At 43.9% G+C, this 26,566-nt stretch overlaps 1 protein-coding gene across 2 annotated transcripts in view; it reads right to left on the bottom strand.

Moving 5' to 3' along the window:
• Nucleotides 1-9,640: 9,640 nt before the first annotated feature.
• ankrd12 (ankyrin repeat domain 12) overlaps nucleotides 9,641-26,566 on the bottom strand; it is an 81,101-nt gene continuing 64,175 nt past the window's right edge. The window contains exons 4-13 of one of the 2 annotated variants that reach the window (XM_061978909.2): nucleotides 23,258-23,329; nucleotides 22,860-23,000; nucleotides 21,043-21,246; nucleotides 20,747-20,889; nucleotides 20,522-20,672; nucleotides 16,187-20,334; nucleotides 15,378-15,476; nucleotides 15,159-15,302; nucleotides 14,988-15,083; nucleotides 9,641-10,752 (exon numbers count right to left, since the gene is read on the bottom strand). In XM_061978909.2, the coding sequence (XP_061834893.1) occupies nucleotides 10,567-10,752; nucleotides 14,988-15,083; nucleotides 15,159-15,302; nucleotides 15,378-15,476; nucleotides 16,187-20,334; nucleotides 20,522-20,672; nucleotides 20,747-20,889; nucleotides 21,043-21,246; nucleotides 22,860-23,000; nucleotides 23,258-23,329 (5,384 nt within the window). In that variant the 3' untranslated portion in view covers nucleotides 9,641-10,566. The remainder of the gene's footprint in view (nucleotides 10,753-14,987; nucleotides 15,084-15,158; nucleotides 15,303-15,377; nucleotides 15,477-16,186; nucleotides 20,335-20,521; nucleotides 20,673-20,746; nucleotides 20,890-21,042; nucleotides 21,247-22,859; nucleotides 23,001-23,257; nucleotides 23,330-26,566) is intronic. The other variant, XM_061978910.2, reaches the window with a different exon arrangement.

Here is a 26,566-nt window from a genome sequence, read left to right as displayed (position 1 = left end):
CAAACACACACGCTGCGTTGCCGCGCCCCTTTATCTCCGCCTCATTAGGTCAGTGTTTTTCTACCTTTTTTGGAGCCAAGGCACTTTTTTTTGGGTTGCACACATACTTGCCAACCTTGAGACCTCCGATTTCGGGAGGTGGGGGGGTGGGACGGGGGCGTGGTTTATGGCGGGGGCGTGGTTAAGAGGGGAGGAGTATATTGACAGCTAGAATTCACCAAGTCAAGTATTTCATACATATATATATATATACATACATACATACATATATATATATATATATATATATATATATATATATATATATATACAGAGGTGGGTAGAGTAGCCATAAATTGTACTCAAGTAAGAGTACTGTTACTTTAGAGATTTATTACTCAAGTAAAAGTAAGGAGTAGTCACCCAAATATTTACTTGAGTAAAAGTAAAAAGTATGTTGTGAAAAAACTACTCAAGTACTGAGTAACTGATGAGTAACATACACACACACATATATATATACATACATACATATACATTGATATATACAGTATATAATTTATATGTATTTATTTTGCTGTTTTTGTTTACATGTTAAAGATGTTTTAATGAATATACATGCATGTTTAACATATAGATTCCTTTCTTTCATGAAGACAAGAATATAAGTTGGTGTATTACCTGATTCTGATGACTTGCATTGATTGTAATCAGACAGTAGTGATGATAACGTCCACGTTTTCAAATGGAGGAGAAGAAAAGTTCCTCCTTTCTGTCTAATACCACATGAAAGTGGTGGGTTTTTGGCATCTTATTTGTACAGCTTCCATATTCGTTTTTTACACTTTACAAGAAATATATTGGCGTCAAACTCCTTAGCTTGCTAGCTTGTTTGCGCTGGCTTTCGGAGACTCTTGTTTTGAAAGCGCAGGCGCGATGGAGCGGCACTTTTATTGTGAAGACAGGAACTGTGGAGTCAGTCTTTAGGCTTTTGACGGGATGTACGGTTGAAATAAAACAGTATCTTTTTTCCTTCACACTTTTGATTGATTGATTGGAACTTTTATTAGTAGATTGCACAGTACAGTACATATTCCGTACAATTGACCACTAAATGGTAACACCCCAAATAAGTTTTTACACTTGTTTAAGTCAGGTCATGTGATCACCTGGCTCTGTTTGATTGGTCCAACGTCACCAGTGACTGCATCTGATTGGTGGAACGAAGTGAAACGTCACCAGTAAGGCAGGCACTTTGAAGGTCTGTCTGACAGACCAAAACAAACAAAGCGTGCATTAACAGATCGATAAAAATTAGTAGCGAGTAGCGAGCTGAATGTAGATAAAAGTAGCGGAGTAAAAGTAGCGTTCCTTCTCTATAAATATACTTAAGTAAAAGTAAAAGTATGTTGCATTAAAACTACTCTTAGAAGTACAATTTATCCCAAAAGTTACTCAAGTAGATGTAACGGAGTAAATGTAGCGCGTTACTACCCACCTCTGTATATATATATATATATATATATATATATATATATATATGTATGTATGTGTGGGGGAAAAAATCACAAGACTACTTCATCTCTACAGGCCTGTTTCATGAGGGGTTCCCTCAATCATCAGGAGATTTTTTTTTTTTTTTTTCCCCACACACATACGGTACATATATTGCGCTCTACCACAGTATCGAGCACTATTTTTGGGATAATCTTATTAAGACATATATATATATATATATATATATATATATATATATATATATATCCTGAAAATATGCAAACCAAACTGTGTTTAGATAATTGATACTTCAAACTTGCATAAATAAATCTTAACCATAACTTGGCTTCTGAGAGCTTCAAAATGTCATGAATAAAATGCTAAAGTTGTTGATAAACAAACAATTATTTTAATAATTAAATATGGTAATTTTAAATGAATTATTATGATCATTTAAAATTAATTATTTCCAATATGTTTATTTAAATGTATAATTCTATGGCTGGATGTAATAAGGAGTCAGAAAAAATACAAATAAAAATACAATTAATTTTGATGTTTTTAGCAAAATATAGTAAAAATATATTTAGTTGTTTTTTTTAAATTAATAAATATATTTATTTTTAGATAAGATAAACATAATAGAATGTATCTCTAGTCTGGATGATTTATCAATCAATCAATCAATCAATGTTTATTTATATAGCCCTAAATCACAAGTGTCTCAAAGGGCTGCACAAGCCACAACGACATCCTCGGTACAAAGCCCACATAAGGGCAAGGAAAAACTCACCCCAGTGGGACGTCGATGTGAATGACTATGAGAAACCTTGGAGAGGACTGCATATGTGGGTAACCCCCCCCTCTCTAGGGGAGGGGGGGGGGGGTTAGTTCTTGTCACCCTGTTGTCCTCCTGTCATAAAAAAAAGGCTGTCCTCACTCAGGTCCGCATGGAGCTGGAGGGGGCGTGGCCTCCAGCTCCGGCTGAAAATCGGGAAATTTTCGGGAGAATATTTGTCCCAGGAGGTTTTCGGGAGAGGCGCTGAATTTCGGGAGTCTCCCGGAAAATTCGGGAGGGTTGGCAAGTATGGTTGCACACCACCAGCAGAAATCATTAAAAACTAAACTCAGTTGACAATAAAAAGTCGTTGTCGCAATTGTTGGATATGACTTTAAACTTTAAACCATAACCAAGCATGCATCACTATAGCTATTGTCTCAAAGTACAAACCCCGTTTCCATATGAGTTGGGAAATTGTGTTAGATGTAAATATAAACGGAATACAATGATTTGCAAACCCTTTTCAACCCATATTCAGTTGAATGCACTACAAAGACAACATATTTGATGTTCAAACTCATAAACTTTTTTTTTTTTTTGCAAATAATAATTAACTTAGAATTTCATGGCTGCAACACGTGCCAAAGTAGTTGGGAAAGGGCATGTTCACCACTGTGTTACATCACCTTTTCTTTTAACAACACTCAATAAATGATTGGGAACTGAGAAAACTAATTGTTGAAGCTTTGAAAGTGGAATTATTTCCCATTCTTGTTTGATGTAGAGCTTCAGTCGTTCAACAGTCCGGGGTCTCCGCTGTCGTATTTTACGCATCATAATGCGCCACACATTTTCGATGGGAGACAGGTCTGGACTGCAGGCGGGCCAGGAAAGTACCCGCACTCTTTTTTTACGAAGCCACGCTGTTGTAACACATGCTGAATGTGGCTTGGCATTGTCTTGCTGAAATAAGCAGGGGCGTCCATGAAAAAGACGGCGCTTCGATGGCAGCATATGTTGTTCCAAAACCTGTATGTACCTTTCAGCATTAATGATGCCTTCACAGATGTGTAAGTTACCCATGCCTTGGGCACTAATGCACCCCCATACCATCACAGATGCTGGATTTTCAACTTTGCGTCAATAACAGTCTGGAGGGTTTGCTTCCCCTTTGGTCCGGATGACACGATGTCGAATATTTCCAAAAACAATTTGAAATGTGGACTCGTCAGACCACAGAACACTTTTCCACTTTGCATGAGTCCATCTTAGATGACCTCAGGCCCAGAGAAGCCGGCGGCGTTTCTGGATGTTGTTGATAAATGGCTTTCGCTTTGCATAGTAGAGCTTTAACTTGCACTTACAGATGTAGCGACCAACTGTATTTAGTGACAGTGGTTTTCTGAAGTGTTCCTGAGCCCATGTGGTGATATCCTTTAGAGATTGATGTCGGTTTTTGATACAGTGCCGTCTGAGGGATCGAAGGTCACGGTCATTCAATGTTGGTTTCCGGCCATGCCGCTTACGTGGAGTGATTTCTCCACATTCTCTGAACCTTTTGATGATATTATGGACCGTAGATGTTGAAATCACTAAATTTCTTGCAATTGCACTTTGAGAAACGTTGTTCTTAAACTGTTTGCTCACGCAGTCGTGGACAAAGGGGTGTACCTCGCCCCATCCTTTCTTGTGAAAGACTGAGCATTTTTTGGGGAAGCTGTTTTTATACCCAATCATGGCACCCACCTGTTCCCAATTAGCCTGCACACCTGTGGGATGTTCCAAATAAGTGTTTGATGAGCATTCCTCAACTTTATCAGTATTTATTGCCACCTTTCCCAACTTCTTTGTCACGTGTTGCTGGCATCAAATTCTAAAGTTAATGATTATTTGCAAAAAAAAAAAAACATTTATCAGTTTGAACATCAAATATGTTGTCTTTGTAGCATATTCAATTGAATATGGGTTGAAAATGATTTGCAAATCATTGTATTCCGTTTATATTTACATCTAACACAATTTCCCAACTCATATGGAAATGGGGTTTGTAGGTGTATTGTCACACCCTGACTTATTTGGAGTTTTTTGCTGTTTTCCCGTGTGCAGTGTTTTAGTTCTTGTCTTGCGCTCCTATTTTGGTGGCTTTTTCTCTCTTTTTTGGTATTTTCCTTTAGCAGTTTCATGTCTTCCTTTGAGTGATATTCCCCGCATCTACTTTGTTTTAGCAATCAAGAATATTTCAGTTGTTTTTATCTTTCTTTGTGGGGACATTGTTGATTGTCATGTCATGTTCGGATGTACATTGTGGACGCCGTCTTTGCTCCACAGTAAGTCTTTGCTGTCGTCCAGCATTCTGTTTTTGTTTACTTTGTAGCCAGTTCAGTTTTAGTTTCATTCTGCATAGCCTTCCCTAAGTTTCAATGCCTTTTCTTAGGGGCACTCACCTTTTGTTTATTTTTGGTTTAAGCATTAGACACCTTTTTACCTGCACGCTGCCTGCCGCTGTTTCTGACATCGACAAAGCAATTAGCTACCGGCTGCCACCTACTGATATGGAAGAGTATTACACGGTTACTCTGCCGAGCTCTAGACAGCACCGACACTCAACAACAACACATCATTTGCAGACTATAATTACTGGTTTGCAAAAAATATTTTTAACCCAAATAGGTGAAATTAGATAACCACCCACAGCACACCAGACTGTATCTCACGGCACACTAGTGCATTAGATGACCAAGAGGGGGGGGGGGGGGGGAAGGCACAAAACTCAAAAGGCTCCCCTGCACACCTGGCAGCCCATTCACACTTCCATCACTCATGACAAATTTGTGTTTTAAAGATGTGCTATTTAGATTTACACTGTATGAAAAAAAAAAATTTGAAAAGGAATTTGACCTTATATTCATCTTCTGAAGCCTTGTCTGGTGTGTTATGTCCCTCAATCTAAAGCGAGTTCTTTTGCACTTGTGTCCCACAGTTGAGATAGTCCAAACAACTCGTCATGTTTTTGATAGTCTCCCAAACAACATATTTTTTACCGCAAGGTTGAACACTCTTAGGATAGAAGACAGTTTAATTTCTCCGCTCACATTGTCCCACATTTTCACCCCCGCTATAGATAACCTTTGAGCCTTGAATGTGGTTTTGATCATGTTATGTTAGAATTTATGATTCTGTTCATAACTTTTATGGACAGAATTTCTAGGCGCAGTCAAGGTGTTGAGGGGATCTGGTTTGGTGGTTGCAGGATTAGGTCTCTGCTTTTTTGCAGATGATGTGGTCCTGATGGCTTCATCTGGCCAGGATCTTCAGCTCTCACTGGATCGGTTCGCAGCTGAGTGTGAAGCGACTGGGATGAGAATCAGCACCTCCAAGTCCGAGTCCATGGTTCTCGCCCGGAAAAGGGTGGAGTGCCATCTCTCCGGGTTGGGGAGGAGATCTTGCCCCAAGTGGAGGAGTTCTAGTACCTCGGAGTCTTGTTCACGAGTGAGGGAAGAGTGGATCGTGAGATCGACAGGCGGATCGGTGCGGCGTCTTCAGTAATGCGGACGCTGTATCGATCCGTTGTGGTGAAGAAGCAGCTGAGCCGGAAGGCAAAGCTCTCAATTTACCGGTCGATCTACGTCCGCATCCTCACCTATGGTCATGAGCTTTGGGTTATGACCGAAAGGACAAGATCACGGGTACAAGCGGCCGAAATGAGTTTCCTCCGCCGGGTGGCGGGGCTCTCCCTTAGAGATAGGGTGAGAAGCTCTGTCATCCGGGAGGAGCTCAAAGTAAAGCCGCTGCTCCTCCACATGGAGAGGAGCCAGATGAGGTGGTTCGGGCATCTGGTCAGGATGCCACCCGAAAGCCTCCCTAGGGAGGTGTTTAGGGCACGTTCGACCGGTAGGAGGCCACGGGGAAGACCCAGGACACGTTGGGAAGACTATATCTCCCGGCTGGCCTGGGAACGCCTCGGGATCCCCCGGGAGGAGCTGGACGAAGGGAACATGTGAAGTCTGGGCTTCCCTGCTTAGGCTGCTGCCCCCGCGACCCGACCTCGGATAAGCGGAAGAAGATGGATGGATGTTTGAATTTCATGTGGACCATCTCTGAGTGAAAACAGACTCTGTATATTTGCAGGTAGAGCCCTTTGTGAGGCCATAAACTCAACTTGAAGGCGACTGTATTGGATTATATCATGTAGTTGAAGAAAATTACTCATTGTGAACCGATCATTGGTATGAACTCCATATGGGGCATAATGTATCATTCTAATTGCTTTTTTCTGGAGTTCAAATAGCGGTTCAATAGTGTCCCTGTAGGTGTGCCCCCCAAACGTCAGCGCAATACTGTAAATGAGGCAATAAAAGAGCTAAGTAAATCGTTCTTAGTGAATTTTGATTTAGTAATTTCTGCGTTTTCCATTATTATATATGTTATATTGCTACGATGGTGCATTTTTAGTCTACTTTATACCTGCATTGTCCTTTCCATCCTTTGTAACTGAGCTACTGTGTGGAACAACTTCCCCTGTGGATCAATAAAGTTGATCTACGTCTACGTTTTCGTATTTTTTTTTGGTCTTTTCGTAAGTTTTTCAAAAAAACATTAAATTAAAAAGAGATGTCTTCCTCAACATGGCGCCCCGTAGTCACGTGACGGGCTTTTGACCAATCATTGAGGAGATCGTCTGAAACCGACTGGTCTATACTTTCCTCAGACGCGGGCGACATCTGGCGGCGAGGCATGGTACTGCAGTCTACGGAATCATGTTTTTGTATTCCTTACGTTGGTTATTTTGACCGATAACCATTTTGAACGATGTATAGTAATAGAAAAAAAGTTGACTACAATAATTTATACAAATAAGTAAATATTTGATCAATGTCAAATTTGAAATACACTGAATGAAGCAATGGCACTGCAGATTACTGTTTGGAATCATCCAAATGTATTTATATCTATACCCATAAATAATAAAAAAATAATTAAAAATGTAATGAAATGATAAAGAATAATAAATGATCAAACATATTAAAATGTTATAAAATAACTTTTATAATGTAATATTTTAATTTGTTAAAACCAGTGAAATATGCTGAATGGCATTCACTGCCAGCTCGCTGGAATTGTTACTGCAGTCCATACTGCATCAGGTGATTTATTTGCATTTTTTTATTTTTTTTTATCAACAACTAATAGTCTATAGCAGGGGTCGGCAACCCAAAATGTTGAAAGAGCCAAATTGGACCAAAAATACAAAAAAAGTAATCTGTCTGGAGAGCAAAAAATTAAATTATATAAGTGTTATAAGGATGGCAACACATGATGTAAATATGCCTGATTACCACTCCATAACAAGTCAATAATATCAATAAAGCGCACTTTTGTGTATTCACGCACAGTATAAAATGTTTGGTGGACAAAATGAGACGAAGGAGTGGAAGATTTTAAACGTAAACAAACTGTTGCGTCACAGTCCACGCTACGGTGAGTTCAAGAACTGCCAAAATTAGTAGGACAAAACGTTGTTCACCAAATACTCTCAGTGAAAAACGTCTTTCTCTGGCAGCGTCGGAGAAAGTTATACATGTAAACAAACTGTTGAGTCAGAGTCCACGCAACGGTGAGTTCAAGGGCGGCTGTAAGTAGTAAGACAAAACGGCGCTCGCCAAATACTCTCATCAGTGAAGCATAAACACAAACATATTAAACAGTGGGCTTTCTAACAATTAGGAAGGTTTTTGTCATGTTTGTCCTCCTACAGAAATCATCCATTTTCTACCGCTTGTCCCTTTTGGGGTCACGGAGGTGCTGGAGCCTATCTCAGCTGCATTCGGGCGGAAGGCGGGGTACACCCTGGACAAGTCGCCAACTCATTGCAGGGCCAATCAGCCTATATTACAACAAAAAATATATTTTTCACCCCATTTTTTCTTCTTCTATTCCTATACATTTTGGAAAAAGCTCCATGAGTCACCAGGGCGCCGCTCAAGAGCCGCGGGTTGCTGACCCCCGGTTACAAATATATTAAATTTTTTTAATGATCTAGTGCAGGGGTCGGCAACCTTTACCACTCAAAGAGCCATTTTGACCCGTTTCACAAAATAAAGAAAACAATGGGAGCCACAAAATGAAATAACACTGCATACAAAGTTTTTTTTTTTTGCTTAGTGCTATGTATAAACCAGGGGTCTCAGACACGCGGCCCGCACCTTAATATGAAAATTTAATGTTAGTGCGGCTCGCAAGTTTTATGTGAATGCCGCTTGACAGCATCACACTTGCCAACCCTCCCGATTTTTCCGGGAGACTCCCGAATTTCAGAGCAACTATTCTCTCGAATGTCTGCTGATTTTCACCCAAACAACAATAATAGGGGCGTGCTATGATGGCACTGCCTTTAGCGCCCTCTACAACCTGTACTAACAGCTTGCCAGCCCAGTCACATGTTATATGCGGCTTCTGCAGACACACATAAATGACTGCAAGGCATACTTGTTCAACAGCCATACAGATCACACTGAGAGTGCCCTCAACTTTAACACTCTTACTAATATGCGCCACACTGTGAACCCACACCAAACAAGAATGACAAACACATTTCGGGAGAACATCCGCACCGTAACACAACATAAACGCAACAGAACAAATACCCAGAATCCCATGCATCCCCCCCCCCACTCCATGTGTCTGTTGAGGTGGGAGGGGTTGGCGGGGCGGGGTTTGGTGGTAGCGGGGGTGTATAATGTAGCCCGGAAGAGTTAGGAATGCATGGGATTCTGGGTATTTTTTCTGTTGTGTTTATGTTGTGTTACAGTGCGGATGTTCTCCTGAAATGTGTTTGTCATTCTTGTTTGGTGTGGGTTCACAGTGTGGCGCATATTAGTAAGAGTGTTAAAGTTGTTTATATCACAACCCTCAGTGTAACCTGTATGGCTGTTGACCAAGTATGCCTTACAGTCACTTACGTGTGTAAGCAGAGGCCGCATACTACATGTGACTGGGCCGGCACGCAGATAGCATGGTGTAAAAGCGGACGCGACGACATGTTGTAGAGGACGTTAAAGGCAGTGCCATCACAGCACGCCCTCAATATTGTTGTCCGGGTGAAAATCGGAGAATGTGTGCCCCGGGAGATAGCCGGGAGAGGCACTGAAATCCGAAAACCTCCCGGAAAAAACGGGGGGGTCGGCAAGTATGCAGCTGAGCCACATCAGAGTGATCAAAGAGCCGCATGCGGCTCCGGAGCCGCGGGTTGCTGACCCCTGGTCTAGTGTTAAATGTTTTTTTTTTTTTTTTACCATAATTTATATTGATAAAAAACATTCCTTTGATCATAATGTATTTCTTCTGATCCTTCAAGCCTTGTCAGAGGAATCACAGCAGACTGAATTTAGATTCACAACAAATAAAATTTATTCAATTATATATTACAAATATGTACAAGTCATGTAACAAGTAAATATTAAAATAGACATTTTTTAGAACTATCGTTCAAAAGGCATTATGTTGAAAAAATAGGTTTTGTTGTGATCTCACATTGAAACTGTAAAAGTTTACTTCTCTCTGTCCCTCGTCGGAAGCCACGACAGACTCGAATGTGCGCGACACACAAAAGCATGACACACCGGGAGGATGCAAGAGCGATTACAGGAAAAAAAAAGGAAAAAAAAGAGCTGCGACACTTCAGCAGAACACACGATGTCCCCGACACGCCTCGTAGGAAAAAGGTAGAAAGGATGCAAGGCATGCACAGCATTAATGAGGAAGAAAAACAAGGACGATAGAAACACCTGCGTAACAGCCAGGACGTCACGGACAAAGAGGAACACTTGATATAAAAAACAAAACACTTTGGTCCATTAAACATGAGACGGAACAAGTTTACAATCAAAATATCTAGTATTTTTTTTGTTTGTACAAGTTTGAAACAATAATTACATGACTATATACAAATACACATTTGTATGTATAAAATAAGTTAGAAAATTAAGAGCACAGTCTGTACACAACGTACGAACACACCGAAAACTATTGAAATCTTGCACTCGTGTGACCCTGCTTGACACGACACGACGGCGGAGGCGGGACGGCGTCCGAGTGCGGCACACCTTCCTGCGCGGCACTGCCCGACCCGGCCTTTTGGTCTCCTGGACTCCCTGGTGGCCTGGACCACCATCCTGAGGGCAGGTGTGCCCGCGTCCGGACCGAGCTCGGGCATGGATCAGTCCTAAGTGCTCCCGTGTTGGCGCCACTCTTAAGTGCTTCACATTGCCGTGGCGGGTTCCTGGAAAGCGCTGGGACCGCCTCGCGGCTCCTCATATGGGGGTGAGGTCGAAGTCGTCGTTCACCTCCACCAGCGGGATGTAGAACTCCGGGATCTCGAAGATGCTGGTGGACTTGTAGGTGGCCGGGTCGAGTTCCTGCAGCTTGAGCTGCCACTCCAGTCGCTGGACGGCGTTGAGGGCCGCCGCCTCGTGCTGCTGCCTCATGAGGAGGCACGTCTGCGGAGGAAGGAGCACGCGGTTACATGATGGTCCATTTGTCAAGGTCTGACCACTCTTAAAACCATAGACATTTGTGGAGGATGCATATATGTTTAAGAGTTCTTTCTTTTTACATAGCCATGTTTAGATCATCATGTACTTTTCCTTTGTATATTCTACCAGTCTCTCTTTGTCTTCAGATTGTCTGTTTTGTGTCTTAAACCATCAGGAATGTGAAACCAAACCCCCAAATCTTCCTTATCAGTGTTGCGAGGGGGAGAGGGGGGGCTTTCTTTGTGTGCAATGAGTTGGCTTTTCCATTTGAATGTCAGATCAACTAGAGTAGCCAATATGAATGTATTGGTAAAACTGATCTCCTAAAGCTTTAGTAAAACTTGAAAATATTCCTATTCGGTCTTGATGGTCCTTCTTACTCAGCATATATGTCATCGAAAGATTACAAATATATTACATTTTTTAATGGTCTAGTGTTAAATGTTTTTTTTTTTTTACCATAATTTATGTTGATAAAAACATTACTTTGATCAAAATGTATTTCTTTTGATCCTTCAAGCCTTGTCAGAGGAATCACAGCAGACTGAATTTAGATTCACAACAAATAAAATGTATTCAATTATATATTACAAATATGTACAAGTCATGTAACAAGTAAATATTAAAATAGACATTTTTTCGGTCTTGATGATCCTTCTTACTCAGCATGTCATCGAAAGATTACAAATATATTACATTTTTTCAATGGTCTAGTGTTAAATGTTTTTTTTTTTAACCATAATTTATGGTGATAAAAACATTACTTTGATCACAATGTATTTCTTTTGATCCTTCAAGCCTTGTCAGAGGAATCACAGCAGACTGAATTTAGATTCACAACAAATAAATATGTCATCGAAAGAACTTGAGATTGACCAGTAACTTAGATTCCCTGGGAGGAAGAACTGGTCTACGCAACACATCTTATAAGTAGACGCAGCATTGGCTGCTGTGATGCGAGAAATTCGGCCGCCATCTTGAAGTGGTGATGAGGAGCCGGCAAGCAGCCTAAACTGACAGTCGACAGGCAGAAAACAAAGGTGGTGTTCAGCGTTTTCCTGCTCAAATGAGCAGACTGTTGAAAATAGGAATCGGGGGATTACTTTTCACAAGTAAGATTTAACGTTAAGGTACTATTGGTTGTATTTTGTGAAAATAATATTACCACAGAGTTGAGAATGAGCAAAGATCTTCAATATTTGTATGTGAAAATCACAAAGAAATCTTCTGGGGGAGGATGACTCCCCTACAGGGGTTTGGTTTACAAACTTTCAGCCCCACCTAAAACAAAATTCACCAGCTGCCACTGATTATGATGCATTCTCTTTTAGGCAAAGTATAAGACAATACTTAAACAGTATAATTGTAACCAGGAATAAGTCTTCAAGTAACAATATTCAAATACTAACATTGTTGGGTATGACAGAATGTTTTTATTCTGAATCCAGTGAAACAGATTGGTGGTTTTAGCTGATATAAAGACTTTCAGGTGTTTATATATGTTTATGTTGAAGTATTTGGCAGACGCTTTTATCCAAAGCGACATACATAAAAAATACATACAAAACAATCACTGTAAACATGATCATTTAAGGGAAGAATGTAATACAAAATATCAATACCAAGTGTCAAGACAGAATAAACTCTCTGCTGCTGCAGCAGCAGAGATACAGTCTATAGGTCCCTAAGATATATAGATATCTAATGTATTCATTTGTTTATGTAGGATATACGCATGTATATTTATCTAGAGATGTCCGATAATGGCTTTTTTGCCAATATTCCGATATTGTCCAACTCTTAATTACCGATACCGATATCAACCGATACCGATATATACAGTCGTGGAATTAACACCCCATCCCATCCATCCATCCATTTTCTACCGCTTATTCCCTTTTGGGGTCGCGGGGGGCGCTGGAGCCTATCTCAGCTACAATCGGGCGGAAGGCGGGGTACACCCTGCCCAATTTCGTTGTGATGCCCCGCTGGATGCATTAAACAATGTAACAAGGTTTTCCAAAATAAATCAACTCAAGTTATGGAAAAAAATGCCAACATGGCATTGCCGTATTTATTATTGAAGTCACAAAGTGCATCATTTTTTTTAACATGCCTCAAAACAGCAGCTTGGAATTTGGGACATGAGGTTGAGGGGAGCGGGGTAGCGGGGGGTGTATATTGTAGCGTCCCGGAAGAGTTAGTGCTGCAAGGGGTTCTGGGTATTTGTTCTGTTGTGTTTATGTTGTGTTACGGTGCGGATGTTCTCCCGAAATGTGTTTGTCATTCCTGTTTGGTGTGGGTTCACAGTGTGGCGCATATTTGTAACAGTGTTAAAGTTGTTTATACGGCCACCCTCAGTGTGACCTGTATGGCTGTTGACCAAGTATGCCTTGCATTCACTTGTGTGTGTGAAAAGCTGTAGGTATTATGTGACGCAAAGGAAGTGCCTTTAAGGTTTATTGGCACTCTGTACTTCTCCCTACGTCCGTGTACACAGCGGCGTTTTAAAAAGTCATAAGTTTTACTTTTTGAAACCGATACCGATCATTTTGAAACCGATACCGATAATTTCCGGTATTACATTTTAAAGCATTTATTGGCCGATAATATTGGCAGTCCGATATTATCGGACATCCCTAATTACAAGCAATGCTTAATTGGGATTTGTGACTTCACAAAGATCAGACAACCTCCTTCCCTTCCTGCACTTTGGAGGAGTGGTCTCCAGCTTCAGGTATATTGGGGGTTTATCAATGAAGGGACCTCACCTGGAGCCACAACACTTCCTATCTGCTCAAGAAGGCACACCAGCATCTCTACATCCTCAGGAAGCTGTGTTGGTGCTGGACTATGGAGCTCCATCATTAAGAGCTTCTACGGATGTGTGGTGGAGAACCAACATAACTGTGTAGCGCAGCTAAAGAGAGGAAGACGCTGCTTGTGGCGAAGAGCCTTCCCACCACACACATCAGTAGATCTGCACACCCTCTCTTTGATCACGCCTCTATGGGAGGTGGCTGCGGAGCATCCGGAGTACAGTAGGACCCCCAGACTGAAGAACAGCTTCTTTATGGAAGCTGTTAAACTGCTACACTCCGATGGTGCTCTCTAGTGTGCAGGTGAAATGTGTCCTCTGCTTTTGAGCCATCCCCTTGTTCACTCCCTGGGAGGTGAGGGGAGCAGTGAGCTGCAGCGGTGGCCGTGCCCAGGAATAATTTTTTGGTGATTTAACCCCCAATTCCAACCCTTGATGCTGAGTACCAAGCAGGGAGGTAATGGGTTCCATTTTTATAGTCCTTGGTATGACTCGGCCGGGGTTTGAACTCACAACCTACACTGCAAAAAGTCAGTGTTCGAAAACAAAAACAAAAAATAAAAAAATAAAAAATTTGGGGTATTTTATTTGAACTAAGCAAAATTATCTGCCAAAAGAACAACAAAATTTGGCTTGTCAAGATTTTCCAAAACAAGTCAAATTAGCTAACCTCAATGAACCCAAAAATACCTTAAAATAAGTATATTCTCACTAATAACAAGTAAACTTTTCTTTGTAGAAAAAATTAGACCTTTTTGCTCAATATGTTGAAAAATATTCTTAAATGAAGTAAATGCTAGTGCCATTATCTTGACATAATGATATGCGCTCGGCATCATGATTTTTTTGTTCATGCTTGAAGTAAGAAATTATTACTTTAAAAAAGTAGTTTTATATTTGTGAGTGTTTATGACTCAGCTTTGCACCAGTTGATATTCTAGTTTCAAGCATGTTTTACTCAATATAGGTCATCAAATCTCAGCTACAAGCTGTAATATCTTACTGAGATCATTTAGGACCAAAACCCTTAAAACAAGTAAAACAATAACATAAAATCTGCTTAGTGAGAAGAGTTATCTTATCAGACAGAAAATAAGCAAATATCACCCTTATTTGAGACATTTAATGTTTCTTAGATTTCAGTTTTTGCAGTGTCCCGATCTCAGGGCGGACACTAACCACTAGGCCACTGAGTAGGTACATACTATTGTTATTGTGGTACCCGTTAACCTAAATCTGGGACCTTAGGTACTACATTTTATGCCATTTCATGTGTGCTGTTATGACAATAAAGATTATAGAACCCTTGACTATCCACTGTAGTGCAATGGAATGTCACTGAGAAGCTTGTCAAAGATTCAGAGTTGAAGTTCCAACTGACCTTGAGCTTATCAAACTTGTCATCGACATCTTGTAACCAGGACATGAACTGTCTGGCGTTGAATCGATCTCGCACAGACGTCTTACCGTCGTCGCTCTGCCAAGCAAACATAAAAGCGCGTCAGCCACCTTGGTCAACCGTGGGTAGCTGCCAGCCGTTGGCGTTTCTCACCTGAACGTCTTGGGGCATGTTGTACACTTCGGCGTCCAGCAACACGGTGCAGGCACTGAAGGGCAGCGTCTGATTGGCCAACGTCCTTGCCGCCCGGTAATGCACTCGCAGGACCTCCTGCTCGTTTGAAACAATCAGCTTTTCCTGCGTGTGGAAAAAGGAAAAAGATCAGTCCTGTTGTGCTCCCGACACAGGGGTGACACGGGAAGGAATCCTCACCCTCTCTATGCTGTGCTGCAGGCGCAGCTTCATGCGGACCACCTCCTGCTGCTTGAACATCTCCTTCAGCTGCTCTGGTAACGAGGGGGGCGGAGTTATCTGGGGAAGGGAGAGGACGTGCGTTAGAAGGTCAACACTGCAGCGCGTCAGTCAAATGTGAATACTAAATAAATACAGTGGTGCTTTTCTGTAAGTCATTTCAAAAAGGTCACACGGAAACAGAATTAAAAAACCGAAGCCATTTCCCTATGAGAAACAATCTAATTCATCCGTTCCCGACACCCAAAAATATGAGCACAAAGCACATTTTATGAAGAAAAATGTGTTTTACATGCAGTAAGCAATGTGAAATAAATGAAGAATGAAATACATATAATTAACATCACTTTTTTCTTTACTGAAAACTTCTGTTGTCGAAGACGGCGATGAGCGGAGAGGGTGGAGGGAAGGGCGGTGTCGCTCCCACGCCACCGTCGCACTTTGCTACGAGTTCTTTCTTAAATACAATAGTATTTCTTACCTTCTTCATCAAAGTGCTGGCACTCACAATTGTCTTTGGCCCCATGGTGGATTATTTTGTAGTCATACTCAATTAAAAAAGCAGAGACTCAGTCACCAACACGTGGGATTTTTCGTTTGGACATTTGATTGCGCGGAACGATACACGGAAATACAGACTAGTTTGTTCAGCTGTAGAATGATTGGGTATACAATGACCAAGAGGGTGTATAAAAACTTGGGCAAAGTTTTTGTGTACATTTTTGTCAAAAACCGAATCATACACAAAAGCGGGGCATAAGAAGACTTACTGTTGGAATACACAGCTTGCTGAGTGGGTTCCCATCCAGCAGGTAGGAGCCGTTGAACGTGACGTACTCGTCGTAATACTGCGGCGGCTGAGGTATGACGCTGCACAGGACTTTGCGCTTCTCCTCAATCTTCTTCCTAATGTGCAGAAACTCATAATAGGGATTGGCTCTCTCTGTCTGGTAGGGCTCGATCTCCTCCAGCTTGACGGACGCCACGATGGCAGCGAGCGACTGCTGACCTCCCCCCTTATGCTGGGCGGTAGGACTGGCTTGCGAGAAGGGTACCTTGGGCATCTTCCTCTTGCGCGGGTGGGGGACGTGCACGTCCACGTCCTCGTCCAATGAGCGGATTTTGATCTTGGATCCGGAGTAGTCAGACTCCTGGTCTCCGGACTGAGGGGAGGAGCTCCCTGAGGCGCTGCTACTCAGGTCTCCGTGACCCGTGGGCTGCATTGGCTCTTCAGCAGAGAACTCTGGTTTCTTGTCAGTGGGATCCACCTCATTAGATTCACAGTGGGACTCTGAGGGGCACTCTGCAACCTGCTGCTCCTCCATCAAAGAACTCTGAAGGTCCTCAGGGTTCTGTTGGACATCAGACATCTCCTGATCTTTGTGCTCATGGCTTGCTGCACACGGCTCAATGTCCAAGGTCTCTGTCAGAGCATTACAGGCGGTGTCACTTTCAGCTTCGGCTTTCTTGCCGTCATCATCATTCAGATCCAGATCCTCTTCAGAACATTTAGACTCAGTTCTGGGCTTGTTGGAGCCTGTAAAGGATTCTGTGGAGATGGGAATGTTGGTGCTGGTGGAGGCGACTGGGCTTCCTATCTCCTCCATATTGATGCTCTCTGAGGCATTTTCCTCACTTTGGTGTTCTGCTTCATCAGTGGTCACCGGTTTGTCCTTCTGGTCCCAAAGCTGAGCGGAGTCCTCCTGCTGGATGCACGGAATGGCGTCCGTCGGCTGGAGGCTATTTGGGTTTGGGAGCTCTGATGGTTCCGTACAAAGAGATAATAAAGGTGGTTCAGAGTCCCTCTCAGTACTATCAATCTGTGAATTTTCCACACATGCGACGTCCCTCCGGACAAGAGAATCACAGTGGTCGATTGGGTCTGGTTTAGGACTACTATACAGAGTGACACTTTTACATAGAGAATCTCTGTTAGGTGTGAAGCTGCCAGCAGTGCCTCCACACTCAGTAACCAAGTCCGCAGCTGAACATTGTTGACTGACAAACGTCTCCTCCCTTTCACTTGACGTCTTCGTTGTGCACGGACCTGCTGGGTTGGGTTGAGTTTCAGCTGATGCATCCTCATCCAGGATGGCCCTGAGGCACGGAGACTCGTGTCTACCAGGAAGCGTCACCCTAGAGCTTTGCTGCACATCCGGAAGCCTGCTGCAGTCTTTATCCAGAGCAGAGGGCAACCTGGTGGCTTGAATGACGAGGGAAGACTGCAGGAACGCAGGCTGCATATCGGCCGCTTCCGGGTTCATGTCGGAGTCGTACTCCATGTGCTTGGGAGTGAGCATTGTGGCCTGGCAGGAATCCTCAGAGCTAGCCACGGATACCAAGGACACTGACCTAGACATGAGGCCGCAGTGCTCGCCCTCAGGCCGTGGAGATCTGCTCAGACAGTTCTCCACTGCAGACATCACCTTGGCACTTATGGAGGGAAGGCTCTTTCCATCCAGGGACACGGTCCTGAAGCTAGAGGCGTCCTTCAGGGGTTTGTCTCGGACGTTGACGTCTGAGGCTTCAGAGCTTTTGGAACGCATGAGCTCCTTGCTAAAGCATGCTTCCGACTTTGTCCTATCTTTTGGCCTGGATTTTCCGGGGTCGGCCAGGGGTCGCTGTTTGAGCCTTTCCCTCTCCTTCTGTTTGATCTTCTCCAGGTGTTTGCGGTGCCACTGCTCAATCTCCTGGTCTTTTAGGCTCAGCATGCGCTCAAAGCTGGTCTGCATCAGGTCGTCGTTGACGAGGCGTTTCTCTTTGGGCCTGCTGTCTCGTGTTCCAGAGGGTGGCTTGGATTTGATCTTTTCTGCGTCCGACTCACCGGACTTGGTCTTGCTGGTCTTGGCCTGCTGAGAGCGGTCCTTGTGCCTGTCCTTGTGTCTGTCTGAATCTCTGTCCCGCTCTCTCCGGTCCCGATCCTTCTCCGGCGTTTTTGCCACTTCCTCCTTTGATTTTGTAGATAAAGACTTTCCGCTTTCAGAGAGATAACCCTTCTTCTCTTCCAAAAGTAACTTCAGATTGGAAGCGTAGGGGAGAGTCCCGTCTTTTAGTTTCTCTTTTCTCTTCCAGTCCTTTTCCTTGGCGCGATCAGATTTGTCAAAAGGCTTTGCTTTCTTTTCACAACTTGTGCGATCCTTGTCTCTGTGATCTGCGACACTATAATCTCTCTCCTGTCTCTCCCGATCTGAGCGCTTGTCCAGCTTATCTCGACATTTCCTGCCGTCTTCATGCTTCTTTGCCGTGGATAAAGACTTCAGTTTGTCGCTCTCCTTGTAGTTTTTATCACCGGGAGAGTGACAGGAAGTGGCTCCGGATCTCTCTTTTTCCTTCCAACGATCCAACTGATTCTGTGGTTCCGCTCTGTCCACGTGTTCAACTTTGGGCTTTTTTTCCTTGTCAGGATGCCTTTTTTCCATTTTTTCAGGCTCCCTCTCTTTTCCCAACAGCCTCTTGTCTATTTTCTCATGTGAGTTCCTTTCTGAGGACTCCAGATGTTCCTGATCAGCGACGAGGGTGCTTATGGGCTTCTCCTCTGTCTCTTCTTTCACACTGTTGCTCTGTGGCGGCTCGTCTGGAATCCTCCCACAACCGTGGCAGTCGGCTCTGTCGTCACGCTCGCCAAGCTTGGAGTCTTTCAGCCTCTCCTCCCTGCGCTCTTTTTTTACAGTCTTGTCCTTGTCTCGCTCGTCTCGTGGCCTCTTCTCCTTTCCGATTGAATGTTTCTCCCTGGCGTTTTTTTCCTCTTTTAAAGGGGCGCACTCTGAGGTCCTCTGGAAAGAACAGTGCTCCTCTGATTCCCTTTTCACTGGCAACGCTTCATCGGTCTCATCACTTTTGAAGAAGTTTTCTTTCCAGAACTCTCGGTCAAACTCCAGATTCCTGTGGCCGTCTCTCCTGGCTTCCTTCTGTCTGTGCCGGCTACGCTCTGCCTCGTATTCTCTTCTGTGTTTGTCTTTCTCCTTGTGTTTGAGTTTATGCTTCTTCACCACTTTGCCGTCTAAGTCACTCTTCCGCAAGACGCCTTCGCTGCCATCTATGCCGTGTACGATGTTGTTGGCATCTTTGTACGGGCTGGAATCTCGCTCGCCGTCTCTCTGGTGATGCTTGCTCTTCTCTTTGTGCTTATGGGCCTTAGTGCTGGAGCCTTCGGTGCAGTAGTCTGCTTCAGAGTAGTGGTTGAACTTGACAGCATCCACCGGACACGAGCTGTTTTCCTGTTTGAGTGGCGTGTGTTTGTCGGCCAGGCTGTTGTTCAGTTTGGGAGATTTCATGGAGGACAAGTGGAAAAGGTGCACAGACGTGTCGTCTTTGGGGCTGAAGGACATTTTGAAGGAATCTTCCTCGCGCCCCTTGTCTGTGCTCTCGGACACAGTGGAAAGCGAAAGGAGCAGTGTTTTACTGTTCTCCTTCCCATCCTCTTGGTTTTCCTTATTTTTATTCTGGCTCTTGTTCTTTCTCTTGATTTTGCTCTTGTCTTTTTGCTCAGCATTCTCCTTTTTAGACTTCACTCCTGTCTTGACGCTCTCCGAGCTCTGGGAACAGGTGGGGGATTCCCTTTTGTCGGGGAGGCTCTCCCTTTCATCGCTGGACGTGTCCGAGCTGCAGTGCACTCGAGGTGGCTTCTGCTTTTTGGCTTTGGAGGAGACATCCCTCTTGCTGCTCTGCTTGCCAGCCAAGTTATTCTTATCCTTCTCTTCCTTCTCCTGCTGCCGCAGTTCCCGCCGCAGAATGTGTCGATCGTTTAAGGCTTTACTCAGATCCTCCTCTTCTTCCTCGTCTTTGAATTCGTACTCATCCAGGCCTTGCATGGACGATGACCTTGCGACCGGTTTGGCTTCCAAGTCTTTCTCCGTGTCTGAGTCGTCCATGTCTACGTCCACACTGGATGGATTCACAGAGGGCGGGTCCTCAAAGTCTGCAAGTATAAAAAAGGCTTGTTTTTGTGCAGTTCTATGCCACAATAATAAACATTTATCAACTAAGCGTTAACTTAAGGGTATATGTTTTGTTTTCTGAGCTCATTATCATCAGGACTATCAATTGAATACGATAGATTATGGCGGTGTACTTCAAATTCTGGGTATTTTATAGCTTTCATTTACCTGTAGAGCTGTCCTCTTGGTCATCTGAAAGTGCCACCTCCCCTTTTAACAACTGTTCCAACTCCTGTGAGTCGGCCACATCAACTGGACGCTCCCCACGCTTGTTGGCCTGGAAGGCGTTCCCGCCGTGACGCAGCAGCAGCTTCACAATCTGGACGCATTGAAGACAGGATGACATCAAATGCGTTCTTGTGTACGTGACACTGTGCTTTTGTGGCGTCTTACATCTTTGTGGCCACTGCTGGAAGCGTCATGGAGAGGCGTGTCGTCATCCAGACCCTGCGTGTTGACCTCTGCACCGGCTGCTATCAACACCTTGGCCACGTCGTAGTAACCCAAATTGCATGCTTCATGAAGTGGAGTCCAACCTGGTGATTACAACACATTACCTACACATCACATATTTTTCTAACATTTGAGTGCATGGCAAAATCCAAAAACAATGACTGTTTGAATCCACCAGATGTCAGTCTGGTCGCTCTGGTGGATTCATTGAAGCAGCCGCCTTGTGGTCGTCATACCTGCAAAGTCTTTCACATTGACGTCAGCGCCCAGGCTAATGAGCTCCTTGACTTGCTTGGCGTCGCCGCGTATGGCCGCCATGTGAAGGGGAGTCTCCCCGCGCTCGTTCCTCTTGTTCACCTTGTCTTTCTGCCGAGACGAGGCGCTGCTGGGGACCTTCTTCTGCACGGGCGTCGTCTGGGAGGGGTGGCTGGGTGTCGAATCTGGTGGCAGACAGAAAGAAAACATTTGAGTGAACTTTTGTTTTTGCTGGTTTAGATTAACGTAAGCAAACTTAAAAAATGACATCATACACCATGGATTCTTATTTTTTCCCTCATGACTTGAGATGTCCGATAATGGCTTTTTTGACGATATCCGATATTGTCCAACTCTTAAATACCGATTCCGATATCAACCGATGCCGATATATACTGTCGTGAAATTAACACATTATTATGCCTAATTTTGTTGTGATGCCCCGCTGGATGCATTAAACAATGTAACAAGGTTTTCCAAAATAAATCAACTCAAGTTATGGAAAAAAATGCCAACATGGCACTGCCATATTTATTATTGAAGTCACAAAGTCCATCCATCCATCCATCTTCTTCCGCTTATCCGAGGTCGGGTCGCGGGGGCAGCAGCCTAAGCAGGGAAGCCCAGACTTCCCTCTCCCCAGCTACTTCGTCCAGCTCCTACCGGGGGATCCCGAGGCGTTCCCAGGCCACCCGGGAAAGATAGTCTTCCCAACGTGTCCTGGGTTTTCCCCGTGGCCTCCTACCGGTCAGACGTGCCCTAAACACCTCCCTAGGGAGGCGTTCGGGTGGCATCCTGACCAGATGCCCGAACCACCTCATCTGGCTCCTCTCGATGTGGAGGAGCAGCGGCTTTACTTTGAGCTCCTCCCGGATGACAGAGCTTCTCACCCTATCTCTAAGGGAGAGCCCTGCGGAGGAAACTCATTTCGGCCGCTTGTACCCGTGATCTTGTCCTTTCGGTCATGACCCAAAGTTCATGACAATAGGTGAGGAGTAAGTAAGTCACAAAGTGCATTATGTTTTTTAAACATGCCTCAAAACAGCAGCTTGGAATTTGGGACATGCTCTCCCTGAGAGAGCATGAGGAGGTTGAGGTGGGAGGTGTTGTGGGGGGGCGGGGTTGAGGTGGTGGTGGTAGGGGGGGGGGGGTTAGGGAGTAGCGGCTTGGTGTATATTGTAGCGTCCCGGAAGAGTTAGTGCTGCAAGGGGTTCTGGGTATTTGTTCTGTTGTGTTTATGTTGTGTTACAGTGCGGATGTTCTCCCGAAATGTGTTTGTCATTCTTGTTTGGTGTGGGTTCACAGTGGGGCGCATATTTGTAACAGTGTTAAAGTTGTTTATACGGCCACCCTCAGTGTGACCTGTATGGCTGTCGACCAATTATGCATTTGCATTCACTTGTGTTTGTGAAAAGCCGAAGATATTATGTGACTGGGCCGGCACGCAAAGACAGTGCCTTTAAGGTTTATTGGCGCTCTGTACTTCTCCCTACGTCCGTGTACCACTCTGTACAGCGGCGTTTAAAAAAGTCATACATTTTACTTTTTGTAACAGATACCGATAATTTCCGATATCACATTTTAAATCATTTATCGGACGATAATATCAGCAGTCCGATATTATCGGACATCTCTAATCATGATTTATGTTAGGCCAGCACAGTAGGCCTTGCTGGCCCTGAAGGCACACCACTGAAATATGGTCAACAGTCGGGTGCGCAAAAAAACCAAACTGAAATCTGGATGAAATTATATGTATTACCGGTAGTATGTATAAAACTGCTACAAAAATACAAACCTGGGCTGTTGGCCGTCATTTGCATGAGGAGAGCCATCTGTTTGCGCTCGGACAGGGGATAGCCAAACAAAAGGTTGGGGGCCTGGTACTTCTTTCCCACGGCCTCTTTTTTCACCTTCTTCTTGTCCGGTCCATCTTTATCTGCAAAACACAAATTGCACACAGGTGTGTGAGGATGCATCGAGGGTGACACTTTGCCTCCACCTTGTATCTAGTAACAGATGACAAGTATGAGGTCGAACATGTATTTCAACCAGTCAGGTGTGCACTGCAGCCATCAAGACCCCCACCTCTAGTAGGACATGCATGTAACAGGGTGAGAAAAGGCACACACGTGCATGTGTGGGCAAAGGAGGAAAGAGGAGGAGCTTGTTGAGAAGACAGGCTGCAGCGATTACCTGTGTAGGTCCTGCAGGGGGCCACTAATCTCTCTCCCCAGGTCTCACTGGACTGGCCTGGGTCTGACTCATCTACAGTGCAAAGCAGAGAGGATTGGGGCTAGGGGATTGTGGGAAAGCACTCGCTCTCTCTCGCTCGCTCTCTCTCTCTCTCACCCTCCTCACGTACACGCACATATTAAGTATGAGTCATGATGACACAGCAGAGGACATCGGTGGACAGCGTTACCTCGCTTTTTCTTTAACCACAGACCCTGAGAAGAAACTTTGAGAGAGGCTGTTGGCTTGTTTTCATAATTATGCAAAATGACTAGAAAATAAAAGTGGTTTGTTAATTATAGTCAGTTGAGATACAAGCCATAAGTGGAATTTTCCATAGCTTGAGTTGACATAACTACTTGTTCTTTTGACTATAGATCACAACCTAGTCAAATAAAGCGGAACATCTTATTCACAAACGCCTCTATTTGAGTTCTTTTTGGTTTGAAAACATTTACATTGCGCCAAACATGCCTCTGTGTGCGGACTGTGTCTCGGCGTAGGAACGCTTCATTCATTTTGCATGCTGCTTAAATCCACCGGAGGCTGCCAATTTGATGTCATCACTTCCTGTGCACGGAGGCATGGCCATTTTGAAGAGGCGGGGCCCCCTATGTCACATCCTGTTTACATCCTGGACACACCGCCGCAGCCATTCCGATGAGCTTCGAGGCAAGCGGCACTTTTGACAAGTTTTTTTCCAAAATCCTCGTACCATGTGCCGGTCAAACTCAATCAGTCTTGCTGTATGGCTTCCGGTTGCTACACAACCATTTAGCTAGCATTTATTTAGTTAGTCTACGGCTTTCGGCCCCTTCAATTCAAGGATTTCATCAGCGAAGGGTAAGCGTGTAACGGTACACAAAAATTTCGGTTCGGTACATACCTCGGTTTAGAGGTCACAGTTCGGTTCATTTTCGGTAAGAAAAAAAAAATATATATACATTTTCTGGTTATTTATTTACCAAAATTTGTAAACAATGGCTTTATCCTTTTAACATAACAATAACATACATATACACACAGGGTCGATTGTCAGGGTTAACGCAGTCAACATATATAAAATAACAACTAAATAAGATAAGGCTCAGAATTGGTTTCTTAACAAAACATTTCTACATATAAAGTGCAACATTTCCACATATAAAGTGCAACATTAAACTGCTTCAAGTTGTTGCACAGATTAAATAAAATGACAAAACTTTTCTTCTACATACAAAAAGTGCAACATTAAACAGTTTCAAGGCAACTCAGCCTCAGATTAACCTCAGCCTTTAACCCTGGTGACTTTCACTCAATGTTCATGTTTTTTGCCAGAAAAATCAGTTTATCCACATTGTCTGCAGGAAGAGCAGACCTGCTTGCAGTTAAAATGTCTCCAGCTGTGAAAAATACCCTTTTGCTGGGCACGGAGGTAGCAGGTATGGCGAGGTAGTGCCTGGCTAACTTGGCAGTAAGAGGATATATGGGCTCATTGTTCTTCCACCATAGAAGTGGGTCAAAATCTAGTTTTTAATGCAATATGGTCTTAAATCTGCTGCTATTAAAACACCAACAGTATTTGTTATTGCTTTAGCCCTGCCTGACTCGCAGAGGAGAGGCTGCTTGAATGCGGTGGGAGCTGTGTTTGTTCGTCTTTCTCTTCGTTGAAGCGATGTTATCCATTGTTGTATCGCACCGCGAAACCGAAATGTTCCCAAACGGGAGATCTTAAAGGGGAACATTATCACAATTTCAGAATTGTTAAAACCATTAAAAATCAGTTCCCAGTGGCTTATTATATTTTTCGAAGTTTTTTTCAAAATTTTACCCATCACGCAATATCCCTAAAAAAAAGCTTCAAAGTGCCTGATTTTAACCATCGTTATATACACCTGTCCATTTTCCTGTGACGTCACATAGTGATGCCAACACAAACAAACATGGCGGAAAGAACAGCAAGCTATAGCGACATTAGCTCGGATTCAGACTCGGATTTCAGCGTCTTAAGCGATTCAACAGATTACGAATGTATTGAAACGGATGGTTGTAGTGTGGAGGCAGGTAGCGAAAACGAAATTGAAGAAGAAACTGAAGCTATTGAGCCATATCGGTTTGAACCGTATGCAAGCGAAACCGACGAAAACGACACGACAGCCAGCGACACGGGAGAAAGCGAGGACGAATTCGGCGATCGCCTTCTAACCAACGATTGGTATGTGTTTGTTTGGCATTAAAAGAAACCAACAACTATGAACTAGGTTTACAGCATATGAAATACATTTGGCAACAACATGCACTTTGAGAGTACACAAAGCCCAATTTTCATCAATTAATACATTCAGTAGACATACCCTCATCCGCTCTCTTTTCCTGAAAGCTGATCTGTCCAGTTTTGGAGTTGATGTCAGCAGGCCAGGGAAGCTAGGGTCGATAGGGGGTTTAGCTCGCTCGTCTGCGGGAACAAACTGCCGCCATTGCTTGCCGTGCTAGCGAGGTCCTTTGTCCCTGAATTGCTCACACACTCCGGCAGATTCAATGGGGGTCTGGCGGCAGATTTCTTTGACTTTATCGTTGGAAATGCATCTGCTTTGAGTGTCGCAGGATATCCACACATTCTTGCCATCTCTGTCGTAGCATAGCTTTCGTCGGTAAAGTGTGCGGAACAAACGTCCAATTTCTTGCCACTTTCGCATCTTTGGGCCACTGGTGCAACTTGAATCCGTCCCTGTTCGTGTTGTTACACCCTCCGACAACACACCGACGAGGCATGATGTCTCCAAGGTACGGAAAACAGTCGAAAAAACGGAAAATAACAGAGCTGATTTGACTCGGTGTTTGAGAAAATGGCGGATTGCTTCCCGATGTGACGCCAAGTTGTGACGTCATCGCTCTGAGAGCGAATATTAGAAAAGCATTTAATTCGCCAAAATTCACCCATTTAGAGTTCGGAAATCGGTTAAAAAAAAAAATTGTCTTTTTTCTGCAACATCAAGGTATATATTGACGCTTACATAGGTCTGGTGATAATGTTCCCCTTTAACGAGGCAGGAGGGTCTTCCAGCTCTGGCTTTTGCATGTTGTAGTAGCCCGATCACTGCTAGCATGCCGTGTGTTGTGCCTCAGTGTGCATTGTTTACACAACGTGTGGTACGCTACTTAATATGTCCGTGTGGAAACTCGTTCGGTACACCTCCGAACCGAACCGAATCCCCCGTACCGAAACGGTTCAATACAAATACACGTACCGTTACACCCTTAGTGAAGGGGGCTTTGTTCCACAGCAAGTCT

This window comes from Nerophis lumbriciformis, linkage group LG19 (assembly GCF_033978685.3).
Source record: "Nerophis lumbriciformis linkage group LG19, RoL_Nlum_v2.1, whole genome shotgun sequence".
Lineage (NCBI taxonomy): Eukaryota > Metazoa > Chordata > Actinopteri > Syngnathiformes > Syngnathidae > Nerophis > Nerophis lumbriciformis.
The sequence above is the reverse complement of the archived record's forward strand: the minus strand, read 5'-3'. Positions and strand labels throughout refer to the sequence as shown.